Raw genomic sequence first — 24,181 nt, forward strand, 5'->3', positions numbered from 1 at the left:
AGATGACTCAGCGGTTAAGAGCACTGACTGCTCTTATAGAGGACCCAGGTTCAAATCCCAGCACCCACATGGTGGCTACAAACCATCCTTAACTCCAGTTCCAGGGGAATCCAATGCCCTCTTCTGATCTCTGCGGCTTTGCATGACATGGGTGCACTCACATACATACAGGCAATACACTAATACACATAAAATAAAAATAAAATATTTTTTTAAAAATTTGTTTTAAAGAGTTGGGACCCATTTTTTTTTAATATTTATTATTTTTACTTTTTGTGTATGAGTGTGTGGCCTGCATGTAAGTGTACCTGTGTTGTGCAATGCCCACAGAGGTCAGGAGAGGGCATCAAATCCCCTAGAACTGGAAACAGACCATGCGGGTGCTGGAAATTGAACCTGTATCTTCTCCAGGAGCAGCCAGTGCTCTTAACCACTGAGCCATCTCTCCAGTGCCTATTTTATTTTAAAGATTTTATTTTAATTTATTTATTTATTTTTCCTCTGAACAGGTTTATTGACCACAACCAAGTTCTATATACATTTATGTGTGCATGTGTATGCCACATGTGTAGGGATGTCACGGAAGCCAGAAAAGAGCATCAGATCTCCAGGAGTTGAGGTTACAGGCAATTACAAGCCATCCAACATGGGTGCTGGGAACCAAACTCAGGTCCTCTGGAAGAGCAGCAAGCACTCTTAACCACTGAGCCATCTTTCCAGCCCCTGGGAGAGGTCATATGCAGTGATCAGAGGATAACTTGCAGAAGTCAGCTCTCTCTCCTTCTATTATGTGGGTTCCAGGGATAAAACACAGGTCATCAAGCTTGTCATCAAGCACCCTTATCCGCTGAGCCATCTCATTGGTCTTGGGTCCATTTATATTGTAGAGAAATCAGTCTGGTGGAGGGCAGAAGAGAAGGGAGAAAGAAAACAGACAGACTCCCATAAATATATCTGCCCTAGGCCTACCAGTGTTAGAGCTGTATTCTGGTGGGGGGGCATCCAAGGAGGGAGAAGAGAGAGGAGAGATGGACAAAGGCAGAGAAGGAGGGAAGGGAGGTGGGAAGTGATTGTTGTGATTGTCCTGTGTCATCATGGTGGCTGGGAGGTGATCAGGTCATAAAGAGGGATTAACACCTGTCTCACAGGCCTAGATTAGTTCTCACGGAACTGGAATAATTACTATGAGAGCAGAGTTTAAAAAAATTTATTATTATTTTAATTTTATGTGTATGAGTGTATTGGCTGTATGGATGAAAGTGCACCCGTGTCACACAGTATCCACAGAGATCAGAAGAGGGCTTCAGATCCCCTGGGTCCTCTGCAAGAGCAGCCAGTGCTCTTAACCACTGAGCCATCTCTCCAGGCCCAAGAGCAGGTTTTAATAAAGGGACACCCCTTGTGTTCTCTCTCCCCATGTCCTCCATCTCCCCTGCGCTCCAGTTTGCCTTTTTACCTATCATTTACAAAGAAGCACACGTCCCTCTCCAGCACCGGGCTCTTGGGCTTCCGGAACCATCAACCCCAATAAATCTTTCGTTTTTATGTTAATAGTTACTTTGCTATTGCTGTGATAAACACTCCAACCAAATAAGGAAGGAGTTGTTTTGGTTTATGGCTCCAAATTGCTAGATGTCTGTAGTAGTTGAAGAAGGCATGGCATCAGGAGCAGGAAATGGAGAGATCACATTTCAGCCACACAGGGACAGAGAGAGAAAAAGAAAGAGAACAGGAAGCGGGATGAGGCTATAACCTTCAAAGCCCGCCCCAGTGATGTACTTCCTCCAGCAAGGCTGCACCTCCTAAAGGTTCTATAACCTCCCCAAACAGTGCCACCAACTGGGGACCAATTGTTCAAATACATGAGCCTATGAGGGACTCTTCTCATTCAAAACATAGCACTCTATAAATCACCCAGTCTCTCGTATTCTGTTATAGCAACAGAAAAATGGATTAAGATGAGGTCCAATACCAGAGAATTAAGAGAGGAGAAAGGGGAGCTTGCAAGGAAGTCAAGAGAGCCAAGATGACAATTTCTGAGCTAGCCACCAGGTGACACCAAAGGTATCCAGAATGCTGGGTCTTGTGGTGCCATCTCCCAAGAGGTTTTATAATGAATCTACTTCATTAGTCCTTGAGAATGAGGAAGAGGAGAAATTTAGCCACCGACTCCTGTCAGTCATTATCAAAGGATAGACCCAAATATGTTAATTCTCCTGCAATTTGGGGTGCAGGCTCATGGATGCCAGACAGACCCCCTCATCACCTCACACCTTACAAGTATAGTAGCTCTGAGGGATTATATTCGTTAGCTTTTTTATTACAGGACCAACGTATCTGACATGAACAACTTTAAGGGAGGAAGGATTTATTTGGCTCATGGTCAGAGGGTTCAGTCCATGTCACTTGGCCCTGTGTGCCTGGGCAGAGGCCATCATGGTAGGAGCACATGATGGAGGAGTTCTGCACTTCTTCAAATAGGAAGCTGAAAACAGAGAGGAAGGAAGTTACCAGGAATCAACCTAGAGTCCCAGGTTGCTACACATCCCTGCTCACATTGGGGATTTTAACTGTCTGGTGGATGCACAGTAGTATTTCATTCAGGTTTTAATTTCCATTTTCCTGATTAATAAGTTTGAGCGCTTGCTCAGGAGTCTGTTTCCCACTGGATATTGTCTTTTGGCATACACCCATTTGAAGCCTCTTTCTATTGATGTGACATTTTTTTTTTTTTTTTTGGTCTTTTTGAGACAGGGTCTCTCTGTAGCCCCAGCTGTCCTGGAACTCACTATGTAGACCAGGCTGGCCTTGAACTCACAGAAATCTGCCTGCCTCTGGCTCCCAAGTGCTGGGATTAAAGGCATGCACCACCACGTTCAGCCCGTGACATGTATTTTTAAGATCAGTCATATATATATCTCACAAGTTCTTACATCTGTCATCAGACATATGCATTGAAACAGTTTCTTACATGTGGCTGGCTCGCTCTTCTGTCTCATACATATTCCTCCATTAACAGAAGCCTCTGATTTTTTAAGTATTTTTAAAATTTTTATTCTTTTTTAAAAAGTGTGTGTATATATGTGTTGGTTTGTGCAAGTCTGTTCAGTGCTGGAGTTAGAGGTGGTTGTGAGCCACTGACATGGGTGCTAGGAATTGAACTCATGTCCTCTGGAAGAGCCACTGAGCCATCTCTCCAATCCCAAGAAGTTTCTATTTTTTAAATATTTTATTTATTATTTTAATTTTATGTGTATGAGTGTTTTGCCTGCATGTATGTAGGTATACCTGTGTTGTGCAATGCCTGCAGAGGTCAGAAGAGGGGGCTGAACCCCCTAAAACTGGAGTTACAGATGGTTGTTACCTACCACGTGGGTGTTGGGAATTGAGCCCCAGTCCTCTGGAAGAACGTAACTGCTGAACCATCTTTCCAGCCCCCAGAAGTTTCTTTTTTTTTTTTTTTTTTTTCGGTCTTTTTGAGACAAGGTCTCCCTGTAGCCCCAGCTGTCCTGGAACTCACTATGTAGACCAGGCTGGCCTTGAACTCACAGAGATCTGCCTGCCTCTGCCTCCAGAGTGCTAAGTTTCTATTTTTAATGGACCTGGTGTATACTCTTTTTTGTTAATGTTTCTGGTGTTCTGTTTAAGAAAACAAATCTATTCTCTCCCCTAGACATTCTAGCAGATTCCATGTTTCACCTTTCATGTGTACATTTGTCTGGGACTGTGTTGGAGTTTAGATCTAGAATGTTTCCCAAAGGCCCATATGCTAAAAGCTTGGACCTCAGCTTGGTGCTATTAGGAAATGGTGGAACTTTTAAGAAGGGCCAAGTGTAAGATTTAAAATCACTAGGGACATACCTTTAGAGAGGACAATGAGAATACTCTCCCCCCACCCCCCTCTTCCTGGTCACCATGAAGTGAGCAGTTTTGCTTCACCCTGTACTTCTCACCAACATGTGCTGCGAAAGCACGGGCCCAAAGGCCATGGGGCCAATCCATTATGGACTAGAACCTACAAAGCTGGTGCCAAAATAAATGTTTTATTGTAGAAAAGGCCTTTGACAGAGTTCTGTGAGGTAAGCACTATATTTAATACAGTGCTTGAAATCTTAGCTAGTGCTAAGAGAATCACCATATAGTCCAGCTAGCCCACTCCTGGTTGTATAGCCAAAGGAACCTAAGTCGTATATAATCAAAGGAACCTAATTAGCACACCACAAAGATGGTGGCACACCAGTGTTTACTGCTGCACTATTCACAATAACCAAGGTATGAGAATAGCCTAGATGCCCATCAACAGATGAATAGATAGAGGATGTGGTGTACATGCAGAGTGGAATTGATTCAGCAGTGAGGAAGAATGAAACAGACATTTTCAGGAAAATAGGTGGAGCTGGAGATCATTGTGTTAAGCAAAATAAACCAGACCCAGCCAAACTGACCACATGTTTTCGCTCATGTGTGGAACCTATATTCATTCATTCATTCATTCATTCATTCGTGTGTGTGTGTGTGTGTGTGTGTGTGTATGACATAAAGAGGAATGAGGACTATTTAGGAGAGAAAGAGGACCAGTAAAGAGAGGGGGTAGGAGGGATGGGGAAGGTAGTGGGGGGTGAATGTGAACAAGATATAGTGATGGATATACATGGCAATGCCACCATGAAACCCATTATTTTGTATGTTAGCCAAAAAGTTAATAAATATACCTTCTCTGTGAGCTGATGATCTCAAGCATTTGTTACAGTATGGGAAGCTAACACAGATTGGTTTTAGGGTATGGCATAAGACGATAAGAGTTTCTCGACCCGCCCCATATGGAGACTCTGACCCATCACAACTTTTTAAAATGTCCATCCTTCCTCCATAGTCCTGCAGTGTAACTTGGTGTCGATAGACCCAGAACGGGTAGATCTCTGCACTTGGTTCTTCCCACTTGCTCTTTTTCCCTATTACCACACCATCTTCTGTACAATAGTGTACACCCTCCGACTTCGCTCTACTGCACATACATTTCAGAATCAACTTGTGCAGTCTCATCCCTTACTACTCCCCCAAAAGAGAAAACAAGTAAATAACAAGAGATTGAGATGTATCAACCATCAATCAATTCTAAGGTCAATTTGGTAAAAAACATCTTAAATTCCAATCCATAAACATAGTTTATTCTTGGGCATTTTTTAAAACCAAAAAAATATTTTTTTTATGTGTATGTGAGCCTACATGAGTTCATGTGCACCCTGTGTGTACTTCCTGAGGAGGCCAGAGAGGGCCTTGGATTCTCTGGAACTGTAGTCACAGGCAGTTGTGAGTCACCATGTAAGTGCTGGGAGCAAAACTGAGGTGCTTTGCAAGAGCAGCAAGCACTCTTAACCACTGGCCAGCTCTCCAGCCCCACATACTTATTTTTATTCTATTATAAATTTTATTTTTAAAATATTTTATTATTTTACTTTATTTTATGTATATGAATGTATTGCTTGCATGTAAGTGCACCATGTCATGCAGTGCCCACGGAGTACAGAAGAGGGAGTCGAATCCCCTGGAACTGGAGTTACAGATGGTTGTTAGGTGTCATGTGGGTGCTAGGTATCGAACCCAGATCCTCTGCAAGAACAGCCAGTGCTCTTAACCGCTGAGCCATCTCTCTAGCTCCATAAATTTCATTTTTAAACTGTTCCTGGTATACAGGAATACAATTCATTTTTGTATTATCTTGCTCTTGTATCCTGTGACCATACCAAATGAACCTGACCTGAAGTTCACCTTTGTATTTTCTCTGTAACCAATCATTCATATGTGAATGGCAGTTTTGGTCTTTCTTTCTTATCTTCAGACTATTTTAGGCTTTTTTTCTTGCCTTACTACTCTGGCTGGCATTTACAGTGCAGTACTACACAAAACTGACAGTGCTAACATTCCTTCCACTTCCCACCTCAGCGGAAAAGCAGCTCATAGCTCACTGCGAAGCATGATGGGAGCTGTTGAGTTTTCCTTTGTGTTTTATTTCTTGGAGACCTGCGTTTAGGTAGATAGTTTTATCAGATAGAGGCGGCTCTGCTTCTAATTTGCTAAGAGTGTTTGTGCGTGTGCGTGTGCGTGTGCGTGTGCGTGCGTGTGTGTGTGTGTGTGTGTTTAAATCATGGATGACCATCTATTGAATAGTTTGCCTTCTCCTCTGCTAATGTGGGAAATTACACTGATTGCTTTTGGGATGGTAATCTAGTTTTACTAACCTTTCATTCCCATTTGAGTCTGAAGAGTCTAGTTCCATTCCACTAAAATGACTTCCTGAGCTATGATGACCTTGGAGAAAGACATGCGGAGTCCACCCTGTGCAGCCCCTAGACTCAGCTCTACCTCTCAAACACAAACCCCACATTCCATCCCACAAGATGCTCATCCTGAAAACCTACAGACTTCTGGACTGTGACCCTCATCCCAGACTCTGGTCCTTGACAACGAGCTTCAGGGCAATACTTTTTGGCTGGACCTGGGGATTGCAGAGGCAACTGGGTGGTCAGTCAAGCCAGAAGGTCAAGGCCCCAAAGTCCTTACCACCTGCTATCCGCTCCTCCATCCCACCCTGCGCGAGGTTCCTTTAAGAGACCCTGAGGCGTCTCTGGGGCGGGATGCAGAGGTCGCCAAGAATGCAGGACTCGGAGACAAGACCAGAGCGCGGAGGATGAAGCTCAGCTGGGTGGCTTCCCCCTCCTCTCCCCCAGATTCTCCTGCTTCTATTCCCCGCCCCAACTTCGAAGTTCCCTCCTGCCAGCAGCACGCTGGGCCACCAGCCAAGCTCCCATCTCCATGCTCCGCCCCCACCCCAAGGACCAGGACCCTAATCCTGATGGGTCCTCCCTACAGCCATCGCACCCCTGCTGGGCCCCAGCAAGCCGTGAGGCTGCAATCGAGGGTAGGACGGGTGGCCCCACGCGGCCTCATCCACATGCAGGGGACGGCGCGTCGCGGCCAGCAGCACACAAAGGCTGTTCCGCCGCCGGCTGCACAGTGCCAGCCTCGCCCCGCCCGCCGCCCCGGTGGCCTAGACGCTGCCCCCCTGCTTCTGTCCGGCGGGCTCGGCTGCACTGTCCGAATGGCTTCCGGGAGGAGGCAGGCTGTCCTGGACCCTGCATCCCACCCCTTACCGTGACCACAGCTCCCTCCTTCGCATCTCCTGGGCACTTCCAAGTGGTTTGGCCACCTTGAGCCAGGCTGGACGGCATGGGGCTTGAGCCAAAGTCCTAGTCCACAGGGTCCTGACTCTGACTGTGGTGAGGAGTAGGTGGTGGAGACATAGCCAAGACCTGAGCCACAACAGGTTGTGGAGGGGGATGAGACTGGGGACTTTGATGGAGTTGATGGAGGCTGTCCAAAATCTCCAAGATGCCCTGGGGGTCCCTCTAAATGGCTCGGGACTCCGAGGTCTTCATCTCTTCCCCAGCTTTTGATCCAAGGGACCCTGACCCCTAGAATTGTTCCGGGGACAATCCCCACTCATCCTATAACTGTCCATCACATTCGGACATCACGCCCTGAAGGCCAAGGTGCTAATCAGAAAAGGTTTGCGTCGGGGCCCTGCCTCTGGGCTTCAGTTTCCACCTGTGCACCCCGGACCCCCTGCATACTAATGAGATTTAAGAGCTTGCTCTGGCTTGTTGAGGGCAGGGACAATCTAGGCTGAGCTCTGCTCCCCCATCCCATACTGGATTTAGCCCCTTCGCTCTCTTAACTAGGAAGTTCTTCCTAGTTCTGCCCCGTTTCCTCCTTTCTTTCCAGGCCAGGACTGGGGGGAGAGGGAGTTCCCTTTAAGGGGGGCGGGGAGAGAAGGGGGCTGCCGGCCGTCCCTCCTTCCGCCCCTCCTTGGTCCCCGCAGCCCGGGGGGCCCCCGGGGGCCCGGGCCCTGCGCCAGCGCATGCGCCCGCCTGTAGGCGCTGTCCCCGGCTGCGAGCTGCGAGGGCCGTGAGCGCACCAACAGACTGACGGACCGACGGACTGGCGGCCGGCGGGACCGACGGGGTAGTGCAGGGAGCTGGGATGCGGCGGGACACCGGCATGCCTGGCCACATACAGCAGCCAAGTGGGCGCGGGAACCGAGGCCCTGCGCCCTCGCCTTCCGCAGGCCCGGGCCCCGGACCTGGAGCCTTGGAAAGGGTGGCGCTCAAGAAGGAGATCGGGCTGGTGAGCGCCTGCACCATCATCATCGGTGAGTCTGGGCGGAAGAGACAAGGTGGAAGGCTGGCGGGATGTTCAACGGTTCCATGCAGGGGCACCCCTGCAGTGCTCCTCCCTCGCCATGGGACCCTGGAGCACCTGCCACTGTGGCTGGGGAATGTACTGACCAGCCCAGAGCAGGGCCTGGCACAGAGGGCACAGAGTCTCCTGTTCCCACCTCCCCAAATGACCTGAAAATCTGCTCCTGGAAAGTTCTGGGGGCATCTCTCCTGCTGAAACCCTTCCCCAGCCTTTACTTTGTAGGGCTTTGGCAAGGTAATTACCGTTTCTATCTAGGAAACGGAAATAATGGTTAAACCAGCCTTGAGTGGCAAGTTCTGGACTATGGGACAGACTGCCCTGCATCCCTACTGTGTGCCCAGTACAGGTGCCAGGCAGGAAGCATTTGTTCTTGGAAAACAGGAAGGACTGGGTAGATGGCCAGGTAGAGACTAAACAGAAGGGAAATGGCCTGGGAACTGTCCTTCCTGGCAGGTGTGGCCTCAGGACCCAGAGAAAGGCATTGGAGTAGCCAGTGATTGCACAATGGTGGGCAGAGCGTCTCCTGCTCAGTCCTGGGATCTGACTGGGTACTCTCCTGGCCTGGCCCTCTAGCCCCAGGTGTGTGTTCTCCCTCTACACAGGGGCTTCTGGATAGGCAGAAGATGCAGAGACATCTTCTCCTTGGCCAGCGACTCCTGAAGAACAGGACTAACCCTCTGGAAGGGACTTTTTCTGTCCCCTGTACCCAGGAAATGGGGGTCCAAATGATTGATAAGGAGCCTTGACTGCTGCTCTTGCCTTAACACCATCCTCTTCCCCAGCCAGTGGGGACTGCAGGTGTACTGTCACCCTACTGTCCTTTGACTCCTGGAGATGGAGAAAGGGTGAGGTGCTCTGTGGGGTGGTAGTTTCTGGGTCTTCACCGCCTCCAGCTCTGCATCCCCCCATGTGAGATGCTCCAATTGGAGAACTTCAGAGTAGCTTTTTGGCTATCCCCTGCACTTATATCCAGAGTCACCTCTGAACCCAGCTCTAGACAGGTGGCTCCACAGTCTCACTCTCTTTCTCCTAGAATGGTGTCTCCCAGGACTAGCCCTGATCTGAGGCCAGGAACCCCCCTGCCTGACTGTTCACTTAACAGAAAGGGCTGATTCTGGGAGCTTGACCAGGGTACTGGTTAGAGCTTTGCCCCAGCCTTTCTGTGCTTCAGGGGCTATACCCCAGAAAAGGAAACCCCACATATCACAAATGAGTCAGGGAGTCAAGAGGCTGGCCATGTCTGCAGCTGGTTAAAGTACCAGAGAGGTTAAGGAGAGACACAGCTCCTTCCAGTGGTAGCCCAGTGCGCCAGACTTGTGGAGCTTTGAAGAGTTACATCAGTTAGGAAGCTGGGCCAGGCAGTAGACAGGCCAAAAAGAGAATTGTCCTCAACCAGGTGACTGGAGAGAAGGTCAGATCCACACTTTCCTGCCCTCCTGAAGCCCTGAGGGTTCATCTCCTCCCATGAAAGGCTCTGGGTTGCCTTCTCCACATCACCCCAACTTCCAGTTGTGGATGCACAAACTCCTGCTCCATCCCTGGGAATTGGTAATCTGGGAAGCGTGGTCAAAGTCAGAAGTCTCCAAAGGATCATATTTTAGGGTTAGGAATCTTTTTCATAACATTTTATGTATTATTTTAATTTTAGTTTATGTGTATGAGTGTATTGCCTGTGCATATGTAAGTGCACCTGTGTCATGCAATGCCCATGGAGGTCAGAAGAGGGTGTCAGATCCTCTGGAACTGGAGTTACAGATGGTTGTTAGCTGCCACGTAGGTTCTTGGAACCAAATCCAGGTCCTCTGCAAGAGCAGCCAGAGCTCTTAACTACTGAGCCTCTCTCCAGCCCCTAGGGTTACAAATTTTGGAAAACTTTACATCCCTATGCATCATCTGTCCTTATTAGTTACCTGTGGCTGAATTATTTATTTTCTTTCTTTTTAAAAGATTTTATTTTTATTTTAAATTGGGGGGGGGGGGCGTTGTGCACTTGAGTACAGGTGCCCAAGGAGGCCAAAGGCATTGAATTCCCCCAGGAGCTAGAGAGTTACAGGCAACTGTGAGCCACCTGATGTGGTTGCTGGGACTTGAACTCTGGTCCTCTGTGAGAGTATCACGTGCTCTTAATCACTGATCCATCTCTCCAGCCTTGTCTTGACTCTTTCTAAAACTTCCAAACAGATCCTCCCAGAGGATCCTGTAACTCACTTCTCAATATAGCATCTGCCTCATCCCAGGCTGAAGAGTGAGGCTTTGGGAAATGGGAGATATCTCCCATCTGAAAGGCTGACTACAGGCAGGAGTGAGACTCCCCCTCACCCAGGTGTAGGACTATATTCAAAGATGAAAGCAAGCAAACCCGGAGGGGACTAGGCAGGAGGAAGCAGCTGGCTGGGGCAGGGCTACACAGGACGATAACATAGCCAATAGCAGTTCAAAACACCACTTCGTGTTTTATGGAAACATACTCTTTTCTTTACTTCCTTTGATTCTCATGCCCACCTGTGGGATGGGAAGTTTTATACTCATTACAGATACAGAGACTGAGGTAGGGAGCTAAATGACCCTGATTGTAAGTGGTGGGTTCAGATTTGAGTTCCAGGCTGCATCCAGTGTCCTTTAGGCTACTGGGACGGGGTGAAACGAGGGCTAGACTTCAACACCCTTGGTGGAGGAAGGCTCAGGATCAAGTTAGGATAGATTGAGGTCCCACTCCACTATGCAGAGACAGAGGGACAGGGAAGTCAGCCCACCCCAGAAACTATACTTAATGTCTCCTGATCTGGAGACCTCAGCCATCTCCTCATATGATCTACAACCAAGGAAGGGGTGTGTTCAAGTCCAGCAGAGCGGGTCACTGTGGGTCAGCTGCCCAGACTGTTATTCCTCCATTCTCCCCTTGGGATTCAAGTGTCCAGCTCATTAGGGTCAAGTTCAAGTATATATTGCAATTTGGGAGGCCTTTGCATGACTCACTCCACCTTTCTAGGGGCCGGTGTCTGCTGGTCATCCAGACGTGTCACATTGTTGTCTGCATCTCCAGGGTGACAGGTGGATGGGCCTCTGCAGACACTCTTCCTCCCTAGGTCCTGGGGATGCTCTAGCTCCATTTACAAATGAGAAAACTGAGGCTTCAAGGCTGCAGCCCACCCAAGTCTTCACGCCCTTGGAGTCCTGTGGAACACCACTGGAGGCTAGCACAGCTCCAGCCACAAGGATGAGCACTTACCAGCCCCAGATACACTCATGCAGCCACTCATCAGGGCCAGGTGAAATGGACATTCAACAGGGGACAAGGCAGACATGTCCTTCTGCTGGAATTGACATCGCAGCAAAGGAATCCATCAGCAAACAAGAAAAATAGCCATACATTCAGCCAGTGGTCGTGATAAGTGCTGAGGCCAGACAACTGAGGCAGAAAAGGGGATGGGGCAGGCTGAGGTCGCAGAGTGGGGTTGGGGGGGCTTGATGGTGGGGTTGCTGGCTAGAATCAAGACTCTGCCTTTTTCTCCTTTGGAGGTAGAAACTGTGGGTGCATTTTGGGTAGAGAAGGGTTGGGATGGAAGTTACTGTGCTCACTATGGAAGACTCAGGACAAAGGTGACAGAAGGGAGGTCAGGCAGGAGGCCATTTGAGTCCCTTGGACAGAGGCAATGGTGGCACAGGGCAGGGGGCAGCAGTGGGAACAAAGAGGAAGTTTGGGTCTGGTTATATTTAAAATGTAGACCCAGACGGTTTGTGATAGGTTGGATGTGGGAGCAAGAGTCCAGGGTGACACAGGTGGTGGTCCAAGCAATTGGGGGACTGGTTTATCTTTGATCAACCGGGACAACTTTAGAGAAGAGTATATTCACAGAAAAGGGACAGGGAAGTCTGGAATTCTGTTTAAAACATGCTAGGTTGGAGAAGCCTAATGTGGGGAAGTGTGTGGTCTAGGTTGATTGGAGTTCATGGAAAGGATTTAGCTTGGGAGTTGCCATCAGGGGGCTGGATGAGGTCTCCGAGGGAGCAACTGCCGGAGGAAAGAGAGGACCCAGATCTGAGCCCTGAGCATCCGGTGGTTTAGAAGTTAGGCAAGATGAGAAAGCTATAAAGTAGTCCAAGAAGCCAGGCATGGAGGTACATACCTGTCACCCCAGCACTGCAGAGGATATTGAAGTAGAGGCCAACCTCGGCTACATGTCGAGGCTTCATCTTACACAAAACAAACAAACAAAAAAGAATCCTAACAAATCAACACCATAGGAGCCCGGTTGGGATACTGAGTGGGCTGTATGTGATCAATCTGCCACATAACACTGATGAAATCCAGGAAGACACAAGTTGGTGCTTGACTGTCAGATTTAGCACCATGGAATTCATGGGCGACCATAACAAGACCTGGCCTGGAGATGGGGTGCTGGTTACCCTACTGGGCTTGGCGGGATTCTGCTGAGTAGTCCCAGGTAGAGAGGGCCAAACATTTCTGTTCATCCCCTCTCCAAAGGTAGGTTAGGCTGGAGATACACACTAGCCACTTAGCAATCTGAGACATGGCCTGGATGTCCCCCACTCACCTCAGTGTGTCCGGCTGTCATGCCTAGGAGGAACTTGACACATGCTTACTAGAATGACTCCCAGAGTGGGGCTGGTTTCATTTACCTAGATCTCAGCAAAGTTCTGACTGCTCACCCCCAGGGTATTGGGGTCTCCTAGAAATTGGGTCTATAGAGGAAAGGCTGTGGGGCACAAAGTTCTCACAGATTTATAACAGTGAGGTCCATAAGTACTTCCTGTACCAGACAGGATCAAAGCACACCAATATGTCTGCATGTTATAAAGGAGTCCCTTTCCAGCCATCTTCCTGGTATATGGAAAAGAAACAGGGCTCAGGTTATTGGGGCCAACACAGACGGTCTTGGAGAGATTCTTGGAGGTGGTGCTGTTTCTGGAAGTCCAGTCATTCAAGCTGCCCATCATCGCACAGGACACAGAGACTGAGCAAGCTCAGTACCATAAGCAATGTGCTTCCTTTCTGCCTAAATAAGGGTCAGACAAGCTCTCTGCTGCCCTTTAGACTGGTGGCCCCACTAGTAGATGGGGAAACTGAGTTCCAGAAGAGCACTGAGTGGAAGGCATGCAGCCAACTCCTGCACATGTTTTTACAAATACAGATGTTACCAGTGTCCTGACCTCCATGTCCCTCCTCAAATCAGACTGCACATGCGCGCGCACACACACACATACACACACCATGGGTATGCGACTCATTCTGCAGATTTGACCCCCATGGTCCACCCCTGTGACCTCCATGATCTGCCACTGCCTCTCAGAAATAGGTCAGCAAGCACCACAGCAGCCACCAGGAAACAATAGCCCTTTCTTCATTCCTCCAAGGAGCTGGGTAAACCCCATCAGGCCGAACATCTTAATGTGATAAAAAACCACCCAGTGATGGCACAAGGAAGAGGAGTGGAAGGAGGAAACTTGAGGAAGGTCTACCAGCCTGCCTGCCTGCCTGGAAAAACCTACAGGAGCCAGAGGATGGACAGGAATGTGGAGGCTTTGAGACCCGCATCTCTGGTTGTCAGTCAGACACCCACCCAAGCACTCTACAGTATCTTCTGGCCCATCCCACGTCTGCATCACCTGGTCCTATCACACCTTGAGTCTCTATTGCTTCCTACTTTGTCCTTGTCCTTTCCTCCAAGTTCTCCTCCAATCCAGGATTGCTGAAGACTAGGTTGTCCATTGTTGGACTGCTCCATAGGACAGAACTACAGAGCTTGAATATGGTGTCCAACAAGAAGCCTGAACCTAACACCACCACCACCACTGATGGAGAGAACATTCTAGAATTAATCAGCTCTGGTGACGGTCCTCCACATCCATAATCATTCAAGTACTAGAACCACCCTCCTCAGTCCTATTCTCAGCATCCATCCGCCACCCCTCCCCCGTGTCATCCTCTACTGCTAAGCCAAGCCCACCACCTCTGTGGCTCCCTATAGCATCCCTCTCGTGCATCCAGCATGTCCAGCACAGCATCATGGTTTTCTCTGCCACTGTCAATCAGAAACATGGAGCATGTACTACAGGGTTTGTCCTAACTCAGAGGGAGAGCTCCCTTTTCCCTGATAGACCTCAGAGACACTAGCTAGGACACATGGCTCCTCAAACCATGTGGGAGAAGTTCCAAATGGTCCTGAAGTCATGTGTCCAAAACAATAGGGCCCCACCCCCACCACAGAGTCCAGCCACTTGGCACAGGGCTGGTGATACCTCACCTACCCCAAAGACCTAGTGTGAGGCGTGGCTTCCTCAAGAACTGTACCCAAGAGGTTCCACTAGGCTGAACTGTCTCCACAGAAGGAAGGTATCTTGGAGCCCCAGATGCTCCCAGCTCCAACATACCCAGCTCCTTCCAAGGCCACCCAGCCCCCCGCTGGCTTCCAACCTCAATGGCTTTTGGCAAATCCTGTTCCGCCAGGTCCTGAGAACTGCTGCTGGATGGAGTAAACTCAAAGGCCCTTTACAAACCCAACAGCCCACCCAGGCCTTGGGCCCCTCGTGGGGAGATATTGAGAGGTGGCTTCTCTCTGCCCCTCTACTCCCAGAAAGACGAGGCACAAAGCTTACCTCTGGGGGTTGGGGCACAGGAATTATTCTACCCTTATCTAGATGTATTTAGGGCTCCTAGGATGTGACCAGAACACCAAGTGAGGCATCGTGGCTGTCCAGACTGGAAATCTGTGCCGGCCGAGGGGTGGGGGTGAGGGGTAGCACGGTGAACCTGGAGTGAATGCAGATTGACCGCAGCTGTGTCCTCAGCCAGCCCCGCCTGTAGGCCAGGCAGGTGGAAAAAGCAGACTCTGCTTTGATGGATGTGTACCTTTCCACCCCCACACCACACCCCACCCAGAGGGGGCTGAGCTGCTGGTCCCACCAGTGCTGGTTCTTTCATCCATGTGTTCTGTGGCTCCAGAATCCTTTCCCTTATGCAGGCTCTAGTGCATATCTCCATGATGGTTATCTGATTCTTTTGTTTGTTTTGAGACACGGTTTCACTATATAAACTTGGCTAGCCAGGCTGGCTTCAAACTCACAGAGATCCACCTGCCTCAGCCTCCCAAGTGCTTGGATTAAAGGTGTGTGCCACCACACCAGGCTGGTTATCTGATTCTTTGATACAGAACACTAGACATAGCCTTGCCCTGCTCTGTCAGCTGGGGAGTGTGAAGCTGAATAAATGCTTAGACTCTCACTCCAGGGTTTGGCCTTTAAACACTCCCTGAAATGGTGGATACATCCCTTTCCCACACACTCTGAGTCCACAGCTGCCTCCCCACACTAGCCAAAGGATGAGTGCAGGTAGGCCTTCCAGAACTGCTGAAGATTGTTACAGGAGCCTGCCACCTCCTCTCCCCCATAGAGTCCTCATGACCAGAATGAGCAGGAGCCTGCTATCTCTGCCTTACCGATGAGGCTATCAGTCCTTTGTTCCCAGGCATGGAGGCCATAGGGCATCATACTGACTGGTCAGCTGTTAAATTATTCAATACATAGGCTTTGAGAACCTGCCAGTTCCAGGGCACAGAGGTGAATAAGGGTAGGTAGCCTTGCTCCTTGCTGGTGACGGTGCCCAGTGAAGATGCCAAGCTGTGAGTCAGCTGAGAGCTCCATGACTGAATCTCCCTGGGCCTTTAGAACAAGGCCATTTTACATACTGGACTAGAGAAGATTGGGGAACCAAGCCCCAAGTCTCTGAACCCCGGCTGGCATTTCACATTGAATAATCCACAGCAGAGGGGACAGCAGATTGTGTCCAGACCCCAAGCAGGACAAGAGTGTCTGTCTGGTGGCCACTGCCTGCCCCATTCTGACCATGACGGCTGCTGACAACCTCTAGCACCCATTTCCCCTTCTCGCCCCACTGGCCCTTGCCCAGCACCTAAACATGCTAACAGCACCAGAAAGCAAGGTCTCTTGTGAGTTTGTGCCCACTTGCCTGGGTTCTATGTCCCTGATGGAAAGGAGAAATAGAAAATAAATCGAGTAAGAGCAAGGCTGTGGAGTAGGCCCAGGAGCCTGCAGGGCATGCAGGGGCAGCCCCTTGGAGTAGTACCTACCCCCCAAGACACCCCATGGGTTTGGACTCTGGCCAGTAGGAGAAGGGCAGGCAGATAAACGACAGGGAGTCTGGCTGTGGGAGGCATGCTTTGGTCAGTAGGTAAACAGGTGACCTGAGCCTGGGCTATGTGGATTACACGACAGTGGCCCTTCTCTGCCATCCTTTCGGACTCTTACCTGGAGAGGGAGCCAGGGGATAGAAGAACTCAAAACGCATCCCTAGCAGGGAGCCTGGCTAGCTAGACAAGGTGCCATTTCCCATGTTAGAGACTGAGGAGGAGACCAAAGGTGTTATCAGCATGGGCCTGAGAGACCCAGTGGTATCCCCACACCTCCAGGCCACCTGCTCATGCTCCTCCAGGGATCAGCCAGGCATCCTCCCTCACTACAGCACCTCAGTCCTCCTGCCCCAGAGAAGCCTGCACCACTCAAGATGCTTGAGCTGCGGAAGGCACCACAGCCTGACACCTCCCATCTCTCCCCACAGGGAACATCATTGGCTCAGGCATCTTCATCTCACCCAAAGGTGTCCTGGAGCACTCAGGCTCTGTGGGCCTGGCCCTCTTCGTCTGGGTCCTAGGAGGGAGCGTAACAGCTCTGGGATCCCTCTGCTATGCAGAGCTAGGAGTTGCCATCCCCAAGTCCGGAGGGGACTACGCCTATGTCACTGAGATCTTCGGGGGCCTGGCTGGGTGAGTGTGGGGCTCCATCAGGGCAGGGGATGTTCTCTCTCTGGTATGGGGTGGGGGTAGATAGAAATGACGAGTAGGGGTGGCCAGCAGCCCCCTACAACCATGTGGGTAGTGCCAATGACCACCCATTCTACTTTGTTGGTATCAGCTAGGCCCTTGGCCTCTCTGGATTTTCTTTCATTTTATCTTATTTGGTTTGCTTTCTGAGACAGGGTCTTGCTATGTAGTCCAGGCTGACCTTAAATTCATAATCTCCTGTGTCTACCTCCCAAACACTGGGATAACAGGCCTACACCACAGCACCTGGCTCTATGTCTACATTTAAACTGAGCTCCCTCTTAGCCCCACCTCCCCCTGGGGATGTTTATGGAGGGAGGGAAGTTCTTACTGTCTGAAACCATTAGAGGAGGCTAGCACCCAGGTAAGGAGGGCCTTTGTTTCAGTAAAGCCATCTGCTATGAGAAGAGGGAAGAGGGATGTGATGTCCTCCCACGCCCTGCAAGAGTTATCCCTGGTGTTTCTAATGCTCTTGTTCCAGCTGAGGGTTCGGGATGCCACAGTAAAAAAGATCTGTCCCTGGCCTCAAGTTGCTCGCAGAGTGGAACAGTCTCTTTGACCCTTGCTTTGAGAGTGTAGCAAAAATCAGCAGCCACGCAGCAGAGAATGGGAGCAAACCATATAGGGAAACCATGTTTGCACAGCTTGCAAACAGGATATGATTTTTCTCAGCCCCTCTCAGTGAACAGAACGTCCTTCCCAGGCCCTGGAAGCCTGCACAGATGTGCATGGGAGTCTGTCTGCTGTGGCTAGGAGCAAGGTGAGGCTCACGGCAGATGCTAGTGTTGGAGGAGATGGGAGACTAAAGCTGCTGTAGTCATCCCCACGAGATCCTCCAAGATTCTTTTCTTTTAAAAAAAAAATGTGTATGAGTGTGTTGCCTGCATGTATGTAAGTGCCCACTGAGGTCAGAAGAGGGTGTCAGATCCTCTAGAACTGGAGTTATGGGTGGCTGTTAGCTGCCATGTGGGTGCTAGGAATTGAATCCGGGTCCTCTGAAAGAGCAGCCAGTGCTCTTAAATCACTGAACCATCTCTCCAAGATTCTTGAAGACACAGGCAGCTTCCAAAATCATTTAGCAACCTAACTCAGGAGGGCAGGGTAGCCAATGTCATAAGGGTCAGGCTGATGTTTTAGGGGTGACACCCACTGTTCCCTTTTTGGGGGGTTGGTTTTAAGACAGGGCCTCACTATATAGCTTTGGCTGGCCTGGAACTCACTATATAGACCAGGCTGGTCTCGAACTCACAGAGATCCACTTGCTTCTGCCTCCAGAGTGCTGGGATTAAAGGTGTATGCCACCACACCCAGCCTCACTGTCCCATTTTTAAAGACTCCATAGATAGAGAAGGAATTATCTTGGGGTGATAACTGCGGTGTTGGGGGCTCGGTGGCATGTTGGGAGGTGTTCAGTTTGGTCTTGGGTGGAGGGTCTAAGAGTCACAAAAGCAGAAGCTGGTACTGTAGGCCTGGAGAGGATACTCGGGGAAGAGTTTAGAAAAAGGGCCCAGGACTCTGCCCCAGGGCACTCAGCATGCAGGGGGGATGGACTATTGCTCTAGAATGTCTGAGAAACTAAGGGTACGGTTCTAGAAAGAAGGGGCAGGAGACATGGACATGGGGCGAAGGTGAGGACTCTCCACCTTCAATGGTGGGTCAGGAGCTAGGTGGTCCCCCAAGGAGACTCTTCCTATCTGGGTTCAGGCAGAGTCTTTGAGCAAAGACCCAAACCCAGAGTACCAGTCCCCCTTGGGATCCTGCAGAGGTGAGATTCTGGCATAAAGGGAATAAATCATTTCACTTCCAAGGCCAGAACAGGGAACATTGCTCCGAATCAGCTGACCTTCAGCCACAAACTGCTGGGAGCTCTAGTTGATGCTATGGCTGGAAGGCTAGGTCAGTCCACCTGGGCTCAGGGTTGGTTTCCAATCCTTCTAACACCCACTTTCCCAGCCCTCATTCCCTAGCCTCCAACAGGTCACTAGTTCTTGGGAGTTGGTCCCCACCCATCTTGTGCTGGTCAGGCCAGGAAGGGGACTAAGGATGCCTATGTCACTCTGGCTCTCATAGATTCCTGCTGCTCTGGAGTGCCGTCCTCATCATGTACCCCACCAGCCTGGCTGTCATCTCCATGACCTTCTCCAACTACGTTCTGCAGCCTGTCTTCCCCAACTGCATCCCCCCAGCCACAGCCTCCCGAGTACTCTCCATGGCCTGTCTAAGTGAGTATCCTTGAGTAACCATCCCCAAGCAGCTGAGTGCCCTACTCTGGTGATGCTCTCTGCCCCTGGTGTAAGGACAATGGAATGGGGCTCCCAGCTGCCAGTGCCTGCAATGTGAGCCTAAGGACCTGGGGCTCTTGCATTCTGGCTGCTGCAGGAGGTTCTCTTCCCCTGCCACCTGGCCTAGATGTACCTAGATGAGGATCTTGGACTCAGATGCCCACATCCATTTCTTCCTAGTGCTCCTGACATGGGTGAACGGTTCTAGCGTGCGCTGGGCCACACGCATCCAGGACATCTTCACGGGTGGGAAGCTGTTGGCTCTGTCACTCATCATTGGCGTTGGCTTTGTTCAGATCTTCCAAGGTAGGGCTGGGGTGGGAGTGTGGGCAAGGTTGGGGAGACCATGCTAACCCCCTCATGTCTGGCCCCCCAGGACACTTTGAGGAGCTGAGGCCCGGCAATGCCTTCGCCTTCTGGATGACACCCTCTGTGGGTCACCTGGCCCTGGCATTCCTCCAGGGTTCCTTTGCCTTCAGTGGCTGGAACTTCCTCAACTATGTCACAGAGGAGCTGGTTGACCCTCGAAAGTGAGTGGAACGCCTGGTCAGGCACGGGTGGGAAAAGCAGCTGTCCTCATAGATCTGCTGTCACCCAAGGCTCACACTGGCCATCCACTGACAGCACCTGCTGCCCCATGGGAATGACCTTGAAGGCGAGCTGGGAAGCTGCATCCTTCCCTGTCTGCAGCTGCATCTGAGCCCCTCAATGGGCCCCAGAAAGGCTGAGTATCGTTTTGCTGTGCTTAGCATTTTGCATTTGGTCCAAAATTATCCATATGCATACAACATGGTCCTGATGGATGAAGCTGGGATTCCATCTGATGCTCAGCCAGGGACCTTGACAGGGACAGTGCAGCTGAGGAGGCTGGAGAGGGTGGAAAATCCCCAGGGAGACCTCAGACCTGAGGGCTGAGATCTAAAGGCGCTTGGGAGATTTTCCAGCCTGACTTTGGCTGTGTGCAATTTTCTCTTTCTAGCCAGACATTAATTAGATCCTGCCCTCAAGAGATGGCGTGTCCTCATCCCTCATCTACCCTTCTTTTACTCAAGCAGGGGTTTGGAGGAAAGGCGGGCACCTATAGAAGCAATACTGTCCCCTTTCCTGCCTGAAGGCCCTAGGGGTGATACAGAAGACAGATACTCCAGGCTCCCCTGCTATAGGTCCCCTAGGCTCCTTTCCCCAACTAAGAGCTACCAATGACACACTCCACTCTGCCCCTAGAAACCTACCTCGAGCCATCTTCATTTCCATCCCACTGGTAACCTTTGTGTACACATTCACCAACATCGCCTACTTCACTGCCATGTCCCCCCAGGAGCTGCTGTCCTCCAACGCAGTGGCTGTGGTGAGTGAGGACCTCATCCTATCCACACAGGCCCGCCCCATGCCCCAACCCATCCCCAACCTCACACTTGGCCTCTCTTCTGTGCCCACACAGACCTTTGGGGAGAAGCTGCTGGGCTACTTTTCATGGGTCATGCCTGTCTCTGTGGCACTGTCTACTTTTGGAGGGATCAATGGTTACCTGTTCACTTCGTCCAGGTGACTGGGCTGGGGAAAAGGGGAAGAGGGTGGTCTAGGTGAGGCAAAGCCCTGGTGTGTGTAGGCGATGAAACCTCCAGTAACAAATGTCCAATGGCAACACTGAGGTAAAAAAGCAAGAAGAGCTGGAGAAATGGTTCAGTAGTTAAGAGCGCTGGCTGCTGTTGCAGAGGACCTGGGTCCAATTCCCAGCGCCCACATGGTGGCTAACAACCATCCTAACTCCAGTTCCAGAGGCTATGACGCCCTCTTCTGACCTCCTCAGGTACTGCATGACACGGTGCACTTACACACATGCAGACAATACACTCATACACATAAAATAAACATTTTAAAAAGAAGAAAGCAGGAAGGAAACTACACGAGAGGCATGTAGGGTCCAGGAGGTCCAAGGTACCAGTGAGAGAGTAGCATCTGGTTCTAGCCAGTGTTGGGGAAGCCCCGAGGCCGGGCTCTAGCCCTTATCCATCTCTGTCCCCATGCCCAGGCTATGCTTCTCTGGAGCCCGAGAAGGACACTTGCCCAGCTTGCTGGCCATGATCCATGTCAGACGCTGCACCCCTATCCCTGCCCTTCTTGTCTGTGTAAGTTGGGGGACCCTGGCCAGTCAGCATGTGGAGCCAGAGACACCCAGCAATGGGTGGGTGCTTTCTGGGTAGTGCCAGGAATGGGTTCCTGGCTGTGGTAGATATGCTGTGGAGGTTGGGGAAGGGCCGAGACTCACCTGACCTCCTCACCTGAGCGGGCAGGACCAGGGCAGCCTGCAGGGATGGCAGGAAGCAGGTGGGAGGCCGGCTGTCAGCCCTCGTTCCTCTCCAGTGCGGGGCCACAGCGGTCATCATGCTCGTGGGTGACACATACACACTCATCAACTATGTGTCCTTCATCAACTACCTCTGCTACGGCGTCACTATCCTGGGCCTGCTCGTGCTGCGCTGGAGGAGGCCGGCGCTCCACAGGCCCATCAAGGTGAGGCTGGGAACAGGGAGGGCCACCTTCATCCAATCTGGTTATCCAGGGGCAGGTGTGACAGTGACAATGACTACAGCATGTGCACATATGTTCTCTCCTCATAATCCCACGAGGCAAGCACTTTTAATACTCCCAGTCTACAGACAGGGAAACTGAGACCAAGGTTGCATAGGCTGCCGGTGACAGAACCTGGCATTTTCGTGATCCCACATGAAAGGGTGACAGAAAAGCCCTCCGTTTGTATATAAATCCTGAAGACTGCTTGAAATGCAAAACACCAAAAAATAGTTGAGCTGCAGCCAATGCAAGCAGCAGCCTGCGCATAATTGTATGCTCAATTCAGCACTACTGAAACGGGCAACTTTAGCAGTTTGGCAACTGGTCAACCCACGACTTGCCCTCCAGTGCACCAGGCTGCTGCCAGAGGGGCTATTGCAAGCCACAACTCCCAGGAGCTGAAGGCAGTCCTTTGACCCCCGGGTGGTGGGAGCAGAAGAGCTGGGGTACTGCACCCTATTGACTCCTTCTCTGCTAGGTGAACCTCCTTGTCCCTGTTACATACTTGGTGTTCTGGGCATTCCTGCTGATCTTCAGCTTCATCTCAGAGCCTATGGTCTGTGGGGTCGGTGTCATCATCATTCTCACTGGGGTCCCCATCTTCTTCCTGGGAGTATTCTGGAGAAGCAAACCAAAGTGTGTGCACAGACTCACAGGTGAGCTGGCAGCCTTGCCTTCATGCCCCTTGGAAGGGTGGGTATCTTATGATCCCACCCCAGAGTGGGGCCTCCTGGCTGGTGACTCAGGACCCAGTGACTTCTCCAAGATATCTCACCAGGTGGCAGATGTGGCCAGGACCCACCTGCAGAGGGAGCAACTCCCTGTCCAGGGCAGGAGGTGTCACCCCTGCCAAAGCTGGGTGTCACCCCTGTCAAAGATCAAGCCCCCACAATTCATCTGTGTGTCTCGTCTGTCTGTCCTTAGAGTCCATGACACGCTGGGGCCAGGAGCTGTGTTTCGTGGTTTACCCCCAGGGCTCCCTGGAGGAGGAGGAAAATGGCCCCATGGGCCAGGCCTCCCCACTGCCCACCACGGACAAGCCCTTGAAGACACAATGACACCTTGTAGAGACTGAAGCAGCTGTTTCTGTTTACATGTTGTTTATTAAGGAGGGTTTTTTTTTTTTTCAAAAAAACTTTTTTCTGGAAAAAAAGAAATATGACCCTTAGAGGCCTGTTGTAAGGAACCCTACTGCTGGGGTCAGGCTTCCTGTCTTAGCACAGCCCTGCTAGTTTTTTTCTGAAAGGACTAGAAATAAACAGGGCTGGTTGTTGCTTGTATGCAGGTTGGGAACATGCCTCAGTTGGGGGTGGGGGACATTAGCTGGGAAGGTGCTGTGGAGGTTTTCAGCACTAGAGGGTTTGCTGCTTGACCCAGAGCTGGCTCCATGGGGCCCAGAGTCATCCTGCCCCAAGGTGACAGTGAGGATGGGGCTCCATCCATGATTCTCCATGAGCCACCTTGAGCTCAGCCACCCAGGAAAACCCAGAAAGCCCCAGCTAGGACTGTCTTCCCATAAATCATTACAGAGTGAATGCCACCACTTCCACTTCACACTGGCTTCAGTTGGGGAAACTGAGGCCCTGAGGCAGGATGGGCTGGATGTGGCCATTGTTAGCCAATACCTTGGCCTCTGTCCCCTGAGAAGGTGTAGAGCGGCCTGTCCCGTGGTCAGTCTTCTCTCATGGCCACCTTTCCTACCTTATCATAGTGCCTGGGGATTGGCCCAGAAGCCAGTGGGCAAAGGGCACTGGCCTAGCCATGCCCATACCGCCACCATGAGTCGAAGCCCCTAGCCCATCTCCTACAGGATCCCTCAAAGGGCACTGGCCTAGCCATGCCCATACTGCCACCATGGGTCGAAGCCCCTAGCCCATCTCCTACAGGATCCCTGAGGGGAGGGGTAGACGGAGCACTCACCATGAACGAGGTCCAACACCCTCCATGGCCCTTGCAGGCCTTACTACAGCTCCTGGCACAGCTCTGGGGTGGGCAGCTGATGCCACCAGAGGGTGAATGAACTGAGAAGTCACACAAAACATTCCAGAAAGCCTGGCCCTGGTTCCCTTGCTTCTCTGGAAACTGAGTCCCAGATCAGAGTTGCAGAGAGCAAGTGGACAAGAGACCCCAAGGTGCTATGTTCACGCAGACCTCAAAGGCAAGCTCATGGTTCCACCCTCTTTCCCAGGCCAATCCCCTGCAGCCCCT

General features: G+C 50.9%; 1 protein-coding gene across 2 annotated transcripts; it reads left to right on the forward strand.

Annotated features, from left to right (window-relative positions):
* Positions 1 to 7,898: 7,898 nt before the first annotated feature.
* Positions 7,899 to 24,145, forward strand: Slc7a10 (solute carrier family 7 member 10). Of its 2 annotated transcripts, XM_008839456.1 has the most exons (11): positions 7,899 to 8,209; positions 16,856 to 17,060; positions 19,188 to 19,339; positions 19,580 to 19,705; positions 19,776 to 19,929; positions 20,624 to 20,747; positions 20,841 to 20,944; positions 21,432 to 21,528; positions 21,764 to 21,913; positions 22,452 to 22,629; positions 22,898 to 23,246. In XM_008839456.1, exons 1-11 carry the CDS (start codon positions 8,041 to 8,043, stop codon positions 23,029 to 23,031), a joined length of 1,593 nt encoding a protein of 530 aa, XP_008837678.1. In that variant the 5' UTR covers positions 7,899 to 8,040; the 3' UTR covers positions 23,032 to 23,246. The 2 variants fall into 2 exon arrangements, with proteins under 2 accessions (XP_008837678.1, XP_008837679.1); XM_008839457.3 differs by lacking the exon at positions 19,580 to 19,705 and having other exon boundaries at positions 7,951 to 8,209; positions 22,898 to 24,145.
* The last annotated feature ends 36 nt before the right edge of the window (positions 24,146 to 24,181 follow it).

Source organism: Nannospalax galili, unplaced genomic scaffold (assembly GCF_000622305.1).
Source record: "Nannospalax galili isolate Female #2095 unplaced genomic scaffold, S.galili_v1.0 scaffold159, whole genome shotgun sequence".
NCBI lineage: Eukaryota > Metazoa > Chordata > Mammalia > Rodentia > Spalacidae > Nannospalax > Nannospalax galili.